At 38.2% G+C, this 19,886-nt stretch overlaps 1 protein-coding gene across 4 annotated transcripts in view; it reads right to left on the bottom strand.

The window, feature by feature from the left end:
* Positions 1-7,949, bottom strand: part of TRPS1 (transcriptional repressor GATA binding 1) — a 254,142-nt gene extending 246,193 nt beyond the window's left edge. For 2 of the 4 annotated variants that reach the window (XM_075582406.1, XM_075582409.1), the window contains exons 1-2: positions 7,814-7,949; positions 7,053-7,156 (exon numbers count right to left, since the gene is read on the bottom strand). In XM_075582406.1, coding sequence (XP_075438521.1) covers positions 7,053-7,062 — 10 coding nt within the window. In that variant the 5' untranslated portion in view covers positions 7,063-7,156; positions 7,814-7,949. The remainder of the gene's footprint in view (positions 1-7,052; positions 7,157-7,813) is intronic. The other 2 variants (XM_075582407.1, XM_075582408.1) reach the window with 2 other exon arrangements.
* Positions 7,950-19,886: the final 11,937 nt, after the last annotated feature.

Genomic DNA, 19,886 nt, shown 5'->3' with positions numbered 1-19,886 from the left:
CACAGAGGTTAAATAGATGCAATCTATAAATGGCTCCACAAAATACACATTTTGTTTACCGTCGGAACCATAAATGGCAACTTCAGAGCTTGTCTGGCTAGTTATCTGTTAAGCAATGTTCATACCAACAAGTGTGCCGATGTCTGAGCAATAGACACAGTATGTAAAAACTTTGAAAATAAAATGAATGGAGTAATAGCATATAATAGGTCTGTCTTTTATCTCACCTAAACCCCTTTGGTGCTGGAGGGGTTCTGTTCATCACACAACATCTAAGTAAGATTACATTGCATCATGTCATTTGCATCAAAAAGTATTCTGGGTTTCCTAACTTATTCGAGGGAAGCCTAGCTCCTTAGGGATAGGCTTTGTTCTTGAACGCAAACCTTAGATTAAAGAAACTAAATATATCTTGGGCTCAAACCATAGGGAGGGTTCCCAATATAAACCGAGAGACTATTGAATTATAGTCCTCCGTGTAGGGTGGGGCCCCATCGAATGGGTGGAGTGCCTAACCTGAAGGAATGAAAAACTGGCACAGGCCAACTTTGTCTGTTTGAAAATGTTTCCTAGTTGCCAGCTGATGATGCCACACTGACGTCAATTTGTCTGGGGTGTCTGTTGCCTCAATGAGGACTTAAAACTTATAAAGTTTGGTGGTGAGCAGCATATCAGCCGGCGTTTCAATGGATTCCATATTAGCATTTGCCTTTCTTCGGGGGAAGGCTAGTGTATCTTGGGTAACAGGTTCATTTGGCACTGCAGAGGTTACACACTGAAGAGCAATGCATACCATTTGGGACCGGCAAGTACATTTTTTAATAGCGTGCTACACCCCATTAAGTTGGTTGACACCAACATACTGTGGAAAACTCACAATTAACCCATTCATTGCTGGAAGAATGGTGGCTTTTCCATATTTGATGGATAATCTTGGTTGTGTCAACATAACTCAGAAAACAGCAAGCACTTTTATTTTTGTCTCGTTATTTGTCTCTGCTACATTTTTTAATTGCAAAAAAAAAAGCTGCTGCAAATTGTGAATGAAGTGCATGTGAAGAATACAATTTAAAAGGCACCACTGTATGTTTGCTGGAATACTATACAGAACCTATGTTGCACATGACCTTTGAAAAAAATATAAGTCTATTTGGACGTATGTACTTGTAATAGTCACATATACCATCCTCTATGCATAACTATTATGTTGGCTCCATAAAAAAAAGCTGAGTTAGCTGAAAAGGTTTTAAAATTAAAAGGATGTTTTCATTGAAATGTTTATGAAATATAGTTTTCCCAATTTACTGACATATTATCTGATTTGTAAGGGACAGAATATATATATAGAATTATTATTTTTTTCAGCTAAAACTCATATATAGGAAAGCTTTGTAATAAAAGTGTTGCATTCGATTATTAATATTTTGATTTAAATATTCTAATTAAAAAATAAAAAGGTCCACATATACTAAAAACAAAACATGGACTTTGTTGACATAACATTGGTAGTTGGACCTCATTTTGAGCTTGAAAAGCTGTGAAAGTTCCTGTAACCTGAAATGCACCGACCGGCATCTCGAAGAGCAACTGCAGAATCCCAGCAGAGCTCAGCAGGAAAGGCTTTTAATAACAGACTGGAAAACAAGAATAAAAATAACTGAATCAACAGGGCCTTTCTTCTCCACGCTACAAAGTCATTTTGATTTGTACAAAAATAAAATAAAAATTGTGGGCATTAAAAAACCAAAAAGTACAAAAACAAAAACTAGCAATTACTGAACGTAAGAATCTGGCAATTCAATACTCAAACTAAAAGAAAACGCCAGTGGCATGAAGGGGGTATAGAAACACGTAGTAATCAAGTTTCCTGCTTAGGAAACCAGTGTAACACACACACACATATATATACTTATAGACACACATACATATACACACAGAGAGGGATATCCATTGATCTACAGCTATCTCTCCATATATACCTGCACTATAATTTAGAGGCCTAAATTAAAAATGTGTGCGCGTGTACAATATATATATATATACATATATACATACATACATACACACACACAAAGTTTTCTTTGGTCCATAACTTGCTTTTTACTAAAGAAAGTTTATTACAATTCTATACAACTATGAACAATAATAACACAATCTGTGTTTTTATGCCTGAAATCTCTCATTTGTAATTATTATTTTATAAATTAATATCAATTAAGCCTTACTGTTTACGGAAGATATTCTGAATCTTTCCCAGGAAACATGTTATAACACTATTATCCGATGTCCAACATATCCAAGAGTCAGATATCTAGTGAGAATGTTAGTACCACAATAAAATCTAAGGTGCAAGCTATGATTGTAGCCATACATCATTTTAAACAATTACTCAAAGTACACCTTTTTTCCCCAATTGAACCTGGTAGTCCCGACCTATAAAAAATGTATTTTCAAAACATTCTAGACAGCATTGGGCCCACAATGCCCACGCCAATGGTCGAAGTGTGATGATACTCAGTGGTACTAAGTACCATTACTTTAAACTGGCAAAAGAAAATTGCCACTTCTGTTCTTACAGCACATTGATCATAAACCTAAAGTCGCCGACATACAGCCCCTGATATAAACCACTTTCACACACACACACACACACACACACACACACACACGTCAGCATCTTGCCCTATATACTGTGTGTTTACTTCTCTCCCTATTAATGTGCTGGGGGTCTCCGCATCACAAAGAATTTATACGTGAAACATTACATCAAAAAGAAATACTTGAATATCATTAAATTGGCTAATTGTTTTTAAATATATCTCTCCATATTGATGTCATTTGCCAGTATAGAATTATGCATGCACAGTATTCTTTAGAAATTCCTTTATTAGGGATCGGGCAAGTACAATTATAGGACATTTAAATGTGTTTTTAAAAGCCCTAGTTGTGCGTAATTGGGCCCCAGATTTTCCAATAGTCGGCAATTCTATAACTAGCAATCTTGTGTCTCACTCTCTTAGTTGCGTCTCAGAGTCATTAAAGATTTATCTGAAGGGTGTTGCTAATAAAAAACCGGATTGCTAAAAATACTGGTAACAGAATGAAGATGGTTTATGACCATGACGAAACCTGGGATAGTAAGCAGCTATAAAAGTGGCCAAAGAAACTTTTCTTTTTTTTTTTTTCTTTTCACTTCAGTATACAAACTATGTAACAAATGACACACGAAATAAAAAGCTAGGGCAAGAGTAATCCTCCTATGCAAAGTATGTAAAAATAGCTTTGCACCGCAATATCCGCGAGCAAAGGTGATTTATTCAAAGTAACGTAGTATCCAGCTCAACCCACCGTAATAAAGCCCTTTCAGAAGTATTCCAATTCATCGGCAGGTCCCAAATATTGAGGAGTGCAGCTATGCCTTAACCGTAGGCATGATATATCAAAACTTCTCTCGTGCAAAACTAATGTCAGTATGAAGCAAAAAAAGGGGCCGACTTATCGAAGAAAAAAAATGAAAGCAGTAGATTTATCAAAGAAAAAACTTTCTTTGCTGTTTGGTATTGTTGTAGTCTTTTTTTTTTTTTAAAGCAGGGGGTAAAATCAATAGTCCCTTGAACAGTCTCTGGCAGGATTTATTTGTTATTATTCTTGCACCTTCAGTTCTGCTAATCATCACGGAATACTAATCTGCTAAAATGCACGGAGATATATATATATGTGTATCTCTCTCATATATATATATATATATATATATATATATATATATATATATATATATGTAAATATATTATATATATATATATATATATATATATATATATATATATATATATATATATATATATATATGAGAGAGATACACACACACACATATATATGCATGTGTGTATATATGTGTAACACACACACACGCACACACATACACGGTCACAAATAACAGTCAAGATAACGTACTATGTTAACGTACATTTTACAAGTCTGGCCAATGAACATACAGCATGCTAAGTTGTTTTGAACTACAATAAAAGTATTGTAGTATACATGACGATATCATTTTCATATTGCTTATTGAGTCAAGGCATCCCCAGTAGGTACATGGGCTTCATAAGGTTTCAAAAGTACCATGAGAGAGGGATTATATTGGCCCAATTCAGGAAGAATCGAGATTTCTAGGTGACCGAGCAATAGAACTCTTAGTTCTCTTTACTGTACAGAATAAAGGTAGTTCAAAAACAAAAGTGCCCCAGTAAAAGTAATTTTTCAACAATCTTGGGGCAGTACATGAGGAAAACTTTCTAAAAAAAAAGTGTTCTGTACAAAATCAACTTTTCCCTCTTAATCTAATTACACCTAAATGCTAATTTGCCATATAAAAGTGATAAATAATGTTTGCTGGGGGGTGGATGGTCAGAACAGTGATGAATATGGCATTTGCGTAGTCTGCTTAATTCTGAGCCATATGTTTTTAACCCATCCATTCCAGAAGGGCACCACAGCGCTACTGCCAAGGGTTTCATTGCCAGTAAGCAGAAAGCGAAAACGAGACAGGAGCCCCGCAGAGCTACAACAGAGCAGCATATGGAAAATGTACTGTTTTTATGTTAAAGTATCTGTCTAGTGTTATGAACTCTAATTTGACTTGTGAGGTGTAATATTTGGGACAGAAACGTCTGCGTTTATAGTTGTCCGTGCCTGCCAAAAAACGAATCCAGACTACCACAATAGTTGTCCTGTGGAAACTAAATTAAGCAAAGGCAAACAGAGATTGGAAAGTTGTCAGTTGATTGAATGAATGGATTCATTTTACACTGGAGCAGAATATCTTAATCAGAATATATCCCTGTGCAGGAACAGTATTTTTACTACCAATTTGTACTTGTTTGCTTTTAATATATGTGCATTCCCCATGCCATGTGTACACTTCATCCTTTCCTGCCATGTGCACAAACATCTTATATGTTCACAAATTTAGTATGTCTGGTAAAGTCAAAATTGAATTACAATTTACAAAGTCCAGAGGTGCAGCAGCACTGCACCTCACGCAGAACCTCAGAAGAGTCACCTTAATCCCTGATTGCTTGTGAGGCCTGCAACGCAATGCGAGCCAATACATTGCAGGTCAAGTGAGACCGAGCTGCACATCTCAAATGAATAAGAGTGTAGTGTGTGCAAAGAATTGAATACAAAGATAAGATTTAGAAGTCAGTGTTTGTACAAGCCACGTCAGGGGGAAAAAAAGGTTCAACCACTGGTAAAGAAATCAAAACGGTTAGTATCATTTCCAGACAGTCCTGTCAGCCATCACGCGTTTACAGGAAATAGTTCATGCAAGCTGTATGTTTATACAAAGACCTTAATATTTAACCTTTATGTGTATAGACACATACATATCTATATTTCTATCTATATCTCTATATATTATACACACACACACACACTGCAAACATATACATACACACACCTATTTTTATCTTCCATGTAAAGTTTCATGATTTATTTTAACCATTATGAAAAAGAATAAGCAAAGCACAATAAATATATACAGTATATATCTCCTTATTTATGCCCCAACTTTTTTTTTTTTTTTTTACATTTTGTCCACATCATTAACTAGCCCTAAACACTACTTTCCGTTAGTGCCCCTAGAATTTTAGCTCTGGTAAAATGTTGTATATTTAACTTTTCCCTAAAACCAACAGGAAAGTAATGTGATACCAACAGAATCCAGAGATTTTAATTGCCCAGCTAAAAAAAACCTGACATAATGATTAAGAGTTCCCTTACACTTTTTTTTTTTTTTTAGCTTCTCTGTGCCTGTAGAAATAAAGTCTTGGTCTGTGATTTACAAGTATTTATAGTTTCCATCTTGGTCCCCTTTGGAATGCTCCCTTTGCACTCCTTGTATCTCCCTGACCTCACCATCTTACTGCACAGAACATTTACAGATTGCAGAATACATTCCCAGACTCAACATGGTATGATAAAACTTTTGCATCCCAATCATCATCAACTATTTCCCCTTCATATCACTACATTATGAGAGTCACTGAAGAGAGCCACTAACTTTCCAACACTACAACTGCTCACATCTTGTGTTCTTAGGATCAAAGTTGAACTAGGGATTTGCAATTAAAAAAAAACCAACACAAATCTAATACAGGGAAGTAAATCACATTAAGGCCTAATCCAGTTGTTATAATATTACGTTTATCTGCAAATGGATATACATATCCCAAACAGATAAAGGAGAAAAAAAACAAGTGAGAGAAATCGAGCACCCTTCTATTTCGCTTTCTGCAAAGCTGCCAATTCAGATCCCTTTGCAATGTCCTTTGATTATCAGCATAAGAAGAACCCAATGAATACAACGGATCAAAAATAAAGATTAATGACTCATTTCACATTGTGAGTGAGTTAAAGTGCTGCCTCTTCCATGCTTCAAACTGCCCTGCCCACAGAACCCAGATAACAGAAAGAAATCAGTGATTTAGAAAGTTCCCCATTCATTCTGCCCCTTCCATGGGTCATACACAACAACACATGCAAAGGAGATTTTAAAGCTACAGGCAGATATGCTCCTCACATACATACATACATACATACATACATACATACATACATACATACATACATATATATATATATATATATATATATATATATGCACAGATACATAATATATAAACATACACACACACACATAGATATATAAACACCCATTTATTATATTGCTGTTTGATTGGAGTGCCAATCTATTGAGAAAGAGAGAGAGAGAGAGAGAGAGAGAGAGAGAGAGAGAGAGAGAGAGAGAGAGAGAGAGAGAGAGAGAGAGAGAGAGAGTGTGTGTGTGTGTGTGTGTGTGTGTGTGTGTGTGTGTGTGTGTGTGTGTGTGTGTGTGTGTGTGTGTGTGTGTGTGTGTGTGTGTGTGTGTGTGTGTGTGTGTGTGTGTGTGTGTGTGTGTGTGTGTGTGTGTGTGTGTGAATCTGGATCAATCTCACCCACCCCCAAGGACATCAACTAACACACTTCAATAAAATAGAAAAAAAACTTACTAGCACTCATGATTGTCCCCCGGTCCCCCCGCTTGTCATGGTCCCCACCAAGTTGCAGCAGCAGTAATAGTGTATGGAACAGTGTAATGTATTCTCAGTCAGATCTTTAAAAAAAAAAATGGGAAAAATAAACAAACAAAAATAAAAAAAAACAGATCCAGCATCTTCTTCTTTCCTGTTTGGCAGAGAAGTGCTCCTTCCATCCCCCGAGACCCCGGCCTGGAAGTTACTTTAGGGGGAGCAAAAAACAAAAACAAAAAAAAGAAGAGGATCCCCGGCCAGGCCTGGGTGCTGTCCCCTGTCACTGCGCCTGAACTTGCCCCTGCTGCTGCTGCAGTTTGGAAGAAGCCACTTCTCACGTCTCAGGCTTTTTTGAGACCCACCACACAGCCACCCAAAAAAAAATCCCAATGCACGTGAAATCCGAGAAGCATGTGTGGTGTGGTGTGGTGTGTTTTTAACCCCCCCTTTCTCTTCGCCTCAAAAAAAAAAAACAACATAAAAACAAAGTCACTTTTTTTTTGGGGGGGGGGGGGGATCAATTCTTCAACCTCCTCCAGATCCCCTCCAGACCCCCCCACAATCTGCTTCCTTTTTTTTTTTTTTGCAGGCAACACTTTCACGTTGAAGCAGAAAGCGCCGCGCGCAGCTACATTCTGCACGGAGATCAGAGGATCACATCCGATCCTTCCCTGCTGCTCACCCTGATCTGCGGGATCCCCCCTCTGTATCCCCCCTCCTCTCCTCTCTCTCTCTCTTACCTGTTGATTGATCTGCAGTAACCCCAGCAGCAGCAGCAGTCTGGAAGATGGTGGAGATCTGGCTTGAGCCATGAACCGTCTCCTTGTTGTTTCGCAGAGTTGATCTTTTGATTATTTTGTTTTTTTTTTGGGGGGGGGGGGAGTGAAAAGGGGGGGGGAGGTTTCCTGTTTCCCCCCCACAGTGTGTGTCTGAGTGCGGGAGAGACACAGACAGAAGAGGGGGGGAGGGTCTGGCTGCCCTGTGTTTAATATAAGATCCCCCCGGATCCTCTGCAGAATAATAAGCCAGAGACTAGCCGGGGAGATCAGTGCTTTATCAGAAGTGTTATCGCTTGTCAGGACCTCGCTCTCCCAGCATTACGTCAGCCTCAAGACACCAACACTATTAATATCAAAGGAGACTTGAGCACAGCACAGGCACCGCCCCCCCGGCTCTTAAAGAGACAGCCACCTCCCATCCAGCAGCAAGCACACACACCAGCCCCTGGTGCTTGAGCGCAGAGGGAGAGGGGAGGGGGAGAGATGTTCCTCCCCTTGCTCCAGTGGCATCCCTAGCTAGTTGCATTGTGTCCTTGCTGGCACAGGTTGCTGTGAGAACGTCGCAAAGTTCCTAATAATAATACTAGTGCTAATTTTCATTTGCCATACACCGGCCTGGGAGAGGGGAGTTGGGAGAGAGTGGCTGGTTGTGTTGTTTTTGTGTGTGTGCCGGGATCTTATGTGTTTGCTGCTGGGAAGTGTTGTGAAGAGCATGAAGAAGGAAGTCACTGGCTGTCCCTAGAAATGAATGCAAGAAGTTATAAGGGGGACACTGCTGGGTGTCAACTGCTCAAGCACACCTGCTTTCCAAAGGCTCCTGTATGTCATGATTTGGGTTCTTTGGTAGAAAATATCATCAGTGTAGGAAATGTGTGTCATGTTTATTGTGCTGGGGTTTTCACTTGTTGTAAGCAATTAGATGGTGCAAAAGATCATAGAAAACAACACATAGAAAAAGCTCACTTTTCCATTAAAATGGCCATGAAAACTATTTCGCTTGTGCAAAAAAATTAAAAAATTAAGTTGTAGGTGCCTATGTACTTTCTAATATAATATAAGTAGAAAATAAAAATAACTGCAATGCAACTGATTTAAAAAAATGCAAATCAGTATAGCCATAGATGTAATGTAAAAATGCAACTGTATCTTAATGTTAAAGGGGATATGACAATGTTGCTGATTTCTCCAACGTGTCGGTTTTTATCTAGAAGGAATGGGATGGGGAAGTAATAGCATTTTTTCTTAAACCCATTTTCATGAGGCTACAGCGAAAATATATGAAGAAATACTTCATTCACAAACACATACTTTTTTTTATCTAGTTTGGAACTCTAGATTAAATGTGTATGGCACTTTATACATCAGCAACTGTGCATTCAATTGGGATTGATTAATTTATAACCAATAGATAAATTCGTAGGTCTTACAGAAATGCACATACAGTGTATGTATCCCTTTATTAGACATATGCTTTGATATGCATATTTATAATATTAGCCCTATGTACATCTCATTTTATGAGAATAGGCATGATTTTCATTACTTACTGTATGTGTGTAACAAGGCAAACTATGGTACACTTTCAGCAGGCTGAGATCCACCATTTGCATTTACATTATTTTGTCATTGTTTTATTTATCTAAAGAAATGTTCAAATTGTCTCCATTGCTACTATTTTTTAGACACTTATTTAACTTCTCCTGTGTGTCAGTATTAAAAGTGACTGTATGTGAAACTATAATGTATAGTTGAAAATGATTACATTTCCTTACTAGCTGTATGCAATACATTCTTAATTAGAAATGAATGAGCTGTTCACCTTATGATATTCAGGGAAACCTTTGATCCTCTGAGCCTTTAAAGTATTCAAATAATACAACTGCAGTATTATTAATCTTTTGTTCTTCTATTTTAACATGTAAGATTGCACCAAGTGTCATACTACACCCCGTGCTCAAAATATAACAATTTTGACTCACTATTATATCATTTTTTCTTAGCGACCATAAATAATAGAGAACTTTTTTTTAGACAAATTACTTTCGTCTTGGAGTAATAATTTATGATGAATATTTCTACTTCCTCTAGATATATTGCATATGCTGGTGATTGACACAACAAATTCAAGCTAAGAGACCATTATAATACATTTTATCACATCCGGAATATTTAAACAACCAAATAATGCATGTTTTCATAATTCTGTGACAGTTATTTTTAATATACTGTGTGCAGATATAAATATTTTTTATGTAAATATGTTTTTCATTCAAATGTCTGTTGATTTATCCTCATGGGCATTTTTTTACATTTAAATTCATTGCTTAGTTTTTTTTTTTACATTATATTCTACAGTATGACATGTACAATGCCTAAGAACACAATATTTTAGTCTTAATTTGATTAGTTATATTTGATATATTACAGTATATTACAGTATATTACAGAAGTACACATTTCCAATACCTGACTCTGACACTCAAATAGAAATACACTGGCTTTACCAAATGAAAGCATAAAACATTAAAGTGAGGTTTGTAGAATTATATAACACTTTTTATATAATTTCTCCAGACAATGATACATTATTAATGCTCAGCTTTAGGGAAATTACAGTTTATTAAGCATTCTGCTTTTTCTTTTTTTTTTCTTCCTCAGCTATTTCACAAGTTTATGACTTGCTTTTAACTCTTTCGAAAACATCTGCTAGGAATATAATTTAGCAATCCACACATGATAGTTGAAGACGGAGTTTAATATGTCGACTTCACTTACAAGTTATTTGCTGCCGTAAAAAGCAATGTTGAGTATGAGAACACACTTTCTTCAGCCTAAAGCATCGACCACTAACGAACTAGGCACTGAACTGTCTGTTTGTTGTTGCTTCTTGTTTAGTTTATCTGTGTTTCTAGTTGATAATAATGTTTGTTAAGAACTAAACCACTATTTAGTTATAGCTTGGGAGGTGGCTGTGGGTGTTTCTACATTGGTGCCTTGTAACCCAAGTGATAATCTTGGGACGGGATTATCCTCTATCTTGTATACCTTAACTATACGCCTATTCCATGTTGCTGGTCCACAATAAAAGTTTAATATATATATATACAGTATATATATATATATATATATATATATATATATATATATATATATATATAGATTGATAGATAGATAGATAGATAGATAGAGATTATATATAGCCAGTTTAATCCTGATCAGAAACGTAACTTTTGAAATCCCAAAGCACTTTTCATTTTGAAGAACTTATTTAAAATTGAATTAATGAATTTTGTAGGGCCTTGTATTTTCTGGGGGGTTGGAAGCCTGTATGGGGCTGGTAATTTTACTCTCTTATACCTGTGCAAGCTTTATCTAAGAATCTAAAAAAACAAGAATAATTTAATTTGCCATCAAAATGTAATCATTTTAACATTCTATGTATAAAACCCCAGCAGCTTTTGAAGCCGAGATTCACCCCCCCCCCCTCCCCCCCCCCCCCGTACTGGTACGGGATATCGCACCATGAATCGAGCATTAATTGACATCAACTGGCAGTTGATGTGGGATCGAGCGCCAAAGCCCATTATGAGACCTTAGTAAATCCCCCCCTAATAGTTTTAGTGGTGCCTGGATGGACCACAACAAAATTCCCCCCTCATCCCAACTTCTGAAAAACGATCCCTATTGAGTATGCACTTTGGTTCCATTGGGGAAAATAAATGTTGAGATTTTTATTTTAGTTGTTTATCCAAAAGTCGTATTTCTTTTTCTTTTAACTTTCTTGTTAAACTTGTTTAACTTTCCAGCTTTTTATTTTAGTTGATAGTTCATATATATATATATATATATATATATATATATATATATATATATATATATATATATATATATATATATATATATATATATATATATATATATTTTGCCTTGGCAGTGGGGTCCTGTTTGTCCCCTGTAGCACTGCTTAAAATCCTGATTCAACCTGCCCTTTTCCATCAATGTAAAGAGGCTGTCACACAAAGGATCCTTACTATAATCCTTAAATTCAAACATCAGTATAAGAAGAAAGGGAGGCCAGACAGTCACCAAAACTCCAGGGCAACCACAGCAAACGATGTCAGTGTTTCAACTTGAACAGGAAAAAAGAGGATGCGGCTCTAAAAGCAGTCACCCTGTATCTATGTTAAATCCTATAGCCTCTAAGGCAGGATTCATGGGACTAGACAACTCCAAGATTAAAGGACAAGTTTTTAATCCTATTTTGCCAAACAGCAAAACATGACTATGTATCCCAAAATGCTTTTGGGCAATAACACCTATCAATCTTACAGGTGGTCTTTTGGTGTTACAATCAGTATACCCTTGGATGGGTTTCTCACAGACACCAAAAATACTTTCTCTGCAACTATGTCTTGCCCAAGCATGTCTGCAGCAGTTGGTAAAATCCATAGGGATGACAGGATATATAATAGTGAGGGTTGTTCCAGTGCTACCATCTAATCTAAAAGCAGGGATAGAAATACCACTAGTGTGGTAATAGTGTGCCACTATTACTTCACAATGCAGGGTGACCAGATGCAAATGAAACTTCATGGGTTATGAGGACAATAATTCAGACGATCCTGTACAAAGCCAATTTTGATGGCAAAAAAGATTGTAACAAATTGCATTTGTATGATTTATTATCCCTGCAGCATGGTTAATGCGTGGCCCAGGCAATGTTTATTGTCCCTGCAGCATGGTCAATGCGTGGCCCAGGCAATGTTTATTATCGCTGCATCATGGTTAATGCGTGGCCCAGGCAATGTTTATTATCCCTGCAGCATGGTCAATGCGTGGCCCAGGCAATGTGTATTATCCCTGCAGCATGGTCAATGCGTGGTCCAGGCAATGTGTATTATCCCTGCAGCATGGTTAATGCGTGGCCCAGGCAATGTGTATTATCCCTGCAGCATGGTCAATGCGTGGCCCAGGCAATGTTTATTATCCCTGCAGCATGGTTAATGCATGGCCCAGGCAATGTTTATTATCCCTGCAGCATGGTCAATGCGTGGCCCAGGCAATGTTTATTATCCCTGGAGCATGGTCAATGCGTGGCCCAGGCAATGTTTATTATCCCTGCAGCATGGTTATTGCGTGGCCCAGGCAATGTTTATTATCCCTGCAGCATGGTTAATGCGTGGCCCAGGCAATGTTTATTATCCCTGCAGCATGGTCAATGCGTGGCCCAGGCAATGTGTATTATCCCTGCAGCATGGTTAATGCGTGGCCCAGGCAATGTTTATTATCCCTGCAGCATGGTCAATGCGTGGCCCAGGCAATGTTTATTATCCCTGGAGCATGGTCAATGCGTGGCCCAGGCAATGTTTATTATCCCTGGAGCATGGTCAATGCGTGGCCCAGGCAATGTTTATTATCCCTGGAGCATGGTAAATGCGTGGCCCAGGCAATGTTTAATAACCCTGAAGCATTGTTAATGCGTGGCCCAGGCAATGTGTATTATCCCTGCAGCATGGTTAATGCGTGGCCCAGGCAATGTTTATTATCCCTGGAGCATGGTCAATGTGTGGCCCAGGCAATGTTTAATATCCCTGACCCTGCAGCATGGTCAATGCGTGGCCCAGGCAATGTTTAATATCCCTGACCCTGCAGCATGGTCAATGCGTGGCCCAGGCAATTTTTAATATCCCTGCAGCATGGTCAATGCGTGGCCCAGGCAATGTTTAATATCCCTGCAGCATGGTCAATGCGTGGCCCAGGCAATGTTTAATATCTCTGCAGCATGATCAATGCGTGGCCCAGGCAATGTTTATTATCCCTGCAGCATGGTCAATGCGTGGCCCAGGCAATGTGTATTATCCCTGCAGCATGGTCAATGCGTGGCCCAGGCAATGTTTAATATACCTGCAGCATGGTCAATGCGTGGCCCAGGCAATGTTTAATATCCCTGCAGCATGGTCAATGCGTGGCCCAGGCAATGTTTATTATCCCTGGAGCATGGTCAATGCGTGGCCCAGGCAATGTTTAATAACCCTGCAGCATGGTTAATGCGTGGCCCAGGCAATGTGTATTATCCCTGCAGCATGGTTAATGCGTGGCCCAGGCAATGTTTATTATCCCTGCAGCATGGTCAATGCGTGGCCCAGGCAATGTTTAATATCCCTGACCCTGCAGCATGGTCAATGCGTGGCCCAGGCAATGTTTAATATACCTGCAGCATGGTCAATGCGTGGCCCAGGCAATGTTTAATATCCCTGATCCTGCAGCATGGTCAATTTGTGGCCCAGGCAATGTATATTATCCCTGCAGCATGGTCAATGCGTGGCCCAGGCAATGTTTATTATCCCTGCAGCATGGTCAATGCGTGGCCCAGGCAATTTTTAATATCCCTGCAGTATGGTCAATGCGTGGCCCAGGCAATTTTTAATATACCTGCAGCATGGTCAATGCGTGGCCCAGGCAATGTGTATTATCCCTGCAGCATGGTTAATGCGTGGCCCAGGCAATGTTTAATATACCTGCACCATGGTCAATTTTGGAACAGGCAATGTATATTATCCCTGCAGCATGGTCTATGCGTGGCCCAGGCAATGTTTAATAACCCTGCAGCATGGTCAATGTGTGGCCCAGGCAATGTTTATTATCCCTGCAGCGTGGTCTATGCTTGGCCCAGGCAATGTTTAATATCCCTGACCCTGCAGCATGGTCAATGCGTGGCCCAGGCACTGTTTAATATCCCTGACCCTGCAGCATGGTCAATGCGTGGCCCAGGCATTGTTTAATATCCCTGCAGCATGGTCAATGCGTGGCCCAGGCACTGGTCAAACCTATTCTACTTTCCATCAAAAATACAACTCAAAACGAAAGAAAAATAAGAGTGGCATCAAACAGAAATAGGGGCATTTCCTTGCTGAACTCATCTGAGTTATTATGTGGTTGCACAACATGGGATACAAACTTCTGATATTCTGGGGTCTCCGTACCAAGGAAGAGAGTGGCAATTGTAGGAGAAGTTTAATTCAATAGTTCCCTGCATTACAGTTTAACTGATAGTGCTCTCTAAAGGGTATTCATTCCGACATCCAAAAGTATAATCCTTGTTTCATCATTGGAATTGCAGTCTGAGGGTGTTCAACATGATATGTGAACATAGGTTTTCTTTATCACAATTATTGTTGTTCAGTCATGTTGTGAGAGATCTGAGTGGTCTGAAAGAGCCCCACAAATTTGCTCAGAAACTAGATCAAATTCCATGTCACTTGCTGCAGGTAATCGCAGACACCATTTCCTAAATATTGTGCACCATTCTCCATTGTGTTTTAGATACTCTTTCCTCTCAAGCTTCAGCAAAAATGAGATTTAATCTCTCATCTTCCACAATTACACTATTTTGTTGTCATCTCACATACCAGTTAATGATGGGTTTCTCCATTTTACAAGTTCACAGTTCCAGTCAGAGAATACTCTATGGTTTACTTAGCTTATTTTACAAACTCAATTGTCAACTGTCCATTTTGCAGCTGACTTGAAATTGTTTTCTATACTGATTTCAAATGTGCCAGATGGAAACTTCTATTTTCCAGCTGAACTAACATCCTTTTGCTTCTTAGGTTATAGGGACTTCTTCATCATCTAGCTTCAGCTTGTAGTAATGGTCAAGTTTGCCCTCATTTGGCCCAGGAAATGACATCTGGTGGGCTCAAGTATAAAGTCAAACTTAAATATTTCTGGTTTGGCGATTAAATGTAAAAGGTTCAATTCTACTTACACAGTCCCCCTTTCTCTATATAAATTGTGTTTTCCTTCATATCATTTTAATCAATATGTTGTGTCAGAAGTAAGGATATTGATCAAGTACAATGTGATTATGGGAAAACTGCTTAATAAATCATCTGTTTCATTGGATTTTTATATTTGTTTAAAAAAAAATCTCACCTGGAAGGTATCAATTATTATGTAACAACTAACAAGCTACAGTATATATATATATATATATATATATATATATATATATATATATATATATATATATATATATATATATATATATATATATATATATATATCCAGTGGTTGACAAATCACCAAAAAATCTACTCGCCACACAAAAAAATCTACTCGCCACCTAGTACCAAACGTGTGCTGCTTGGGCCAATATTTACTCGCCCGGGGGTTAAATCCACTCGCCCGGGGTGAGCAAATGTATAGGTTTGTCGAACACTGTATCTATCTATCTATCTATATATATATATAGTGCTTTCAACAGTTAAGATTTTAAGGCTACAATTGCAAACCTATCTAACATATCTTTTCGTTTAAAACACGTGTACCATGTTTAGAAAGGATCTGACATACCCGTAGCTACTGTAATTATTTAACTTTCTAGTAAATGTATTTTCTAAGAAGGACTGCAGGTTTAACTCCTATTGTCTGTTGAATGAGTGGTTCAGCACATCCCCCATTTGATTTATTCTAGCTTTTAGCTTGTAATTAAATCTACGACATGAAATCGAGTACTGGTGCCTTCCCCCTTATTTTAAACCAAGTATATTAATTACAATTTGACTAAATAATTTTAATGCGGAGCCCATCCTCTCCACCATATTCTTTTAAATCAAGTACGGAGTATACCTCTGTAGGAAATAGGCAACAGCTTTATTAAACATTAGTAACATGACTATATAAACATACAGTGCGGCTGGATCTTGCCAAGTTTAACAAATTCTCTTGCTGATCTAGCTGATGGCTCTTTAAAAATATTTATTCGGGCAACCCAAAAAGAAAACTGCAAAACCAGCCACGTACCCTAATAAACAATAACCAGCAGAAAATCAGGCCATACTTAAGTCAGTTAGCCAATTTGGCAACCTCAGTCTTTCTAAATTCGCAGTCGTGTTTTGCTGTTTAATCTATGTCAAATGCATTCCTTCCTGAAACCCACTTTACATGTTCCGCTCAAATTGTTTACTAATACTCCACATAGAGAACTAAGATACAAATGCACAATTGACACCCAACAAAAAGGATATCTGCAGCTTCCACTTTGTATTTGGAATCACCCCAGTCACCACTAGAGAATCTCATACTGTTGAAAAAGCCTATATTGTGCATTGTTACAATGTGTGGTCTACGTCTGTCCATGGTGCCACACGAGCAGGCAACGCTCTCCTCAACCCAAGGTGACACCTGAAGTAATCAGTTTGCAGCCACTATTGTCTGTGCAGTCTTTTACTTGAAACTAAGGAAGAAACTGTTTAGAATCATATCACCATGATTATATTTCAATATATTCTATTTCTTTAAATTAATATGAATGTGTATTGCATAGTGTCCTATAGTAACATGATTATATACATATTTATCTGAGGTCTATAATACTACAAAGGGTAAAATTTTATTACTGGTACCACTTCTGGTCTGGGACTCTCTTTGGTCCTGTGCAGAACGCGCTATTCTCGCAGCTAAACCAGTATGGTAACTAGTCAGTGTACCATATGCAGAACCTAGAATAAAGTTACTCAGGTATGTTTACACACTCACTGTGCTAATGGAACAATGAAACACTCTTCTTAAAACTTTGGTCAAGATAGTCAAGAAATTTTGGGGTCTTTGAAAGAATTGTATATCTCTATACATCTTTATAAAATACTGTTAATTTCCAACCACCATTTATGGCTTAAATTATGTGCAGATATACTGTATGGTGCGTGTTGTTCCAAAGATTAAATCATATATCCCTGCTACTGCTACATCCTGAGCCTCTTTCTACTTTGGTGTTCCTAGAATGGACTTTTTCATAATCATATTTACTCAATCAGGAAGGTCTAGATATGTCACATCTATTTTGTTACCGTGTGGGGAGGGGGATTGAGTGTGAAAGGAGATTGAGTGAGAGGAGGGGGGATTGAGTGAGAGGAGGGGGATTGAGTGTGAAAGGTGGTGGGGATTGAGTGAGAGGAGGGGAGATTGAGTGAGAGGAGGGGCATTGAGTGAGAGGAGGGGCATTGAGTGAGAGGAGGGGGATTGAGTGTGACAGGTGGTGGGGATTGAGTGATAGGAGGGAGGATTGAGTGAGAGAGGAAGGGTAAAGAGAAAGGAGGGGGATGGAGAGATGGCTGGAGAGTAGAGGGAAGAGTAAGAGGGGAGTGAGGACAGTAAGTGGAGGGTGAGAAATAGATGGGGTGATGGAGAGGATTCGAGTGGATGAGTGTGAGATGGGGGAGAGAAATAGCAGGGGATGAGAGAGCAAGGAGGTGTGTGAGAGGTGAGGGAGAGTAAGAGAAAGAGTGGGGGGCTTGCAAGGCCGCCCCTTTGGAAACGCTTTATTTTGCGTTTTTTATTTGGGGGGCCCAAAAAATGTAGTTACGCCACTGACTACACAATAACTATACATTGCCAGTGCACTAAATATTGTGAACAATATTCTGTCTAACGGATTGACAAACCAAAAGAAGTTGGGAAATATCCATAAAATGTTCTGTTTTCGTACACTTTTCGCAAAACTGAAAGTGCTCCAAATGTCTGCCAAATTCATGACAGAATATTGCAAACATGGCAGTACACATGGGTCATGTGACCTACAAATTGACTTTCAATGTTTGGATCTCTATGTAGTTATGTTTTGGCAATGGTAGACATTAGGGCAGTAGTTTGCTATATTCATTTTCTTTAAGATATATACACTAATCAGTATATACCCTTGGGTAAGAAATAAAAAAGAAACAAATTCTAAACCACGTGACTAAATCAACAGGTAAGGGGAAGACAGAAAGAGGCAGGCATTTAAATAGTTGAAGACAGAGCCATCATATCAGAATTATAAGGAACTTAACAGAAGTTGTAAAAAGCCAATCAGATTTACAAAAATGTTAAATGAAAAAGGATAGCAATGGAAAGTTAGATAAATCTAAAAAGGTATTATACAATTATATATAGTCCTTTCAGCGTGAGATGGACACGCAAATTATTATAGATACGGAGAAAGCCGAGGTACAGTATTAAATAAATTATTTGCCTCTGTACTTAGGAGAAGCCAATTTCAAAAATATTACAACAAGAGGAAACCACAACCTTAACATTAACTAACATTCAGTTAACACAGGAAGAATTGCAAAGGCGGCTTGATAAAATTAAGGTAAATTAAACTCCTGGTCCTGATGGCATCTACCCAACAGTTCTTAAAGCTGCAGACCAAGCAATATCCTACATGTGTTTTTTCTATTAAATCAGTTCTGTACTATGAGAAAATACTTGTAGTAATAAAAAAAAAACAACAACTCTGAATGATATTTTTAATGTATTATAATGTAACAAGCATTTTTTGTTTCTGTAGCAACCATTTACAGTCACATCCCCATCCTCGTCTGAAACAGGCTCTAGCACACCCCGTTGTGAGCTCTGCCCTCTCTCTAACTGTGCACCAATTGTATCTAGTGACTGCCTGGTCACATGATCTTTCCCGCTGAACTTTGTCATATTAATATGCAAATGCGTTCCACTGACTACAGAATACTCCTCTGCAGTCATTTAGTGAACACCCATACCGAATCTTCTCCGATCAATCACAGGAGAATGGCTCGATCAGCAACATAGCTAATTACTTATCATGGTGTGTCTTGTATTGATGCACACACTAAAGGGGAAAAAAAAAAAAAAGCAGCTTGGACTGCTGCTTTAAGGAGCTCAGTTCAGTCATAATCAAACTGTTATATTTAATATTGAAAAATTTCCACAGGTTCAGTACCACAAGATTGGCGTAAAGCAGACGTGGTGCCTACTGTATGTCTTAAAGGGAGGTCGAAGACAACCATTGAATTACAGACCTGTAATACTGACATCAATAATGGGGAAGCTACTTAAAAGTTTTTTAAGGGATAATATTCAGAAATACATTTTGTATAACAAAATTATTAGTAATAGTCAGCATGGATTTGTGAGGATAGGTTATGCCAAACTAACTTTATTAATTTCTTTGAAGTTGTAAGTAGGAATTTAGACCAAGTCAATGCAGTTGATGTTGACTACTTAGATTATG

This window comes from Ascaphus truei, chromosome 2, assembly GCF_040206685.1.
Source record: "Ascaphus truei isolate aAscTru1 chromosome 2, aAscTru1.hap1, whole genome shotgun sequence".
In the NCBI taxonomy this organism is placed as follows: Eukaryota; Metazoa; Chordata; class Amphibia; order Anura; family Ascaphidae; genus Ascaphus; species Ascaphus truei.
This window is presented reverse-complemented; position numbering and strand designations above follow the sequence as displayed.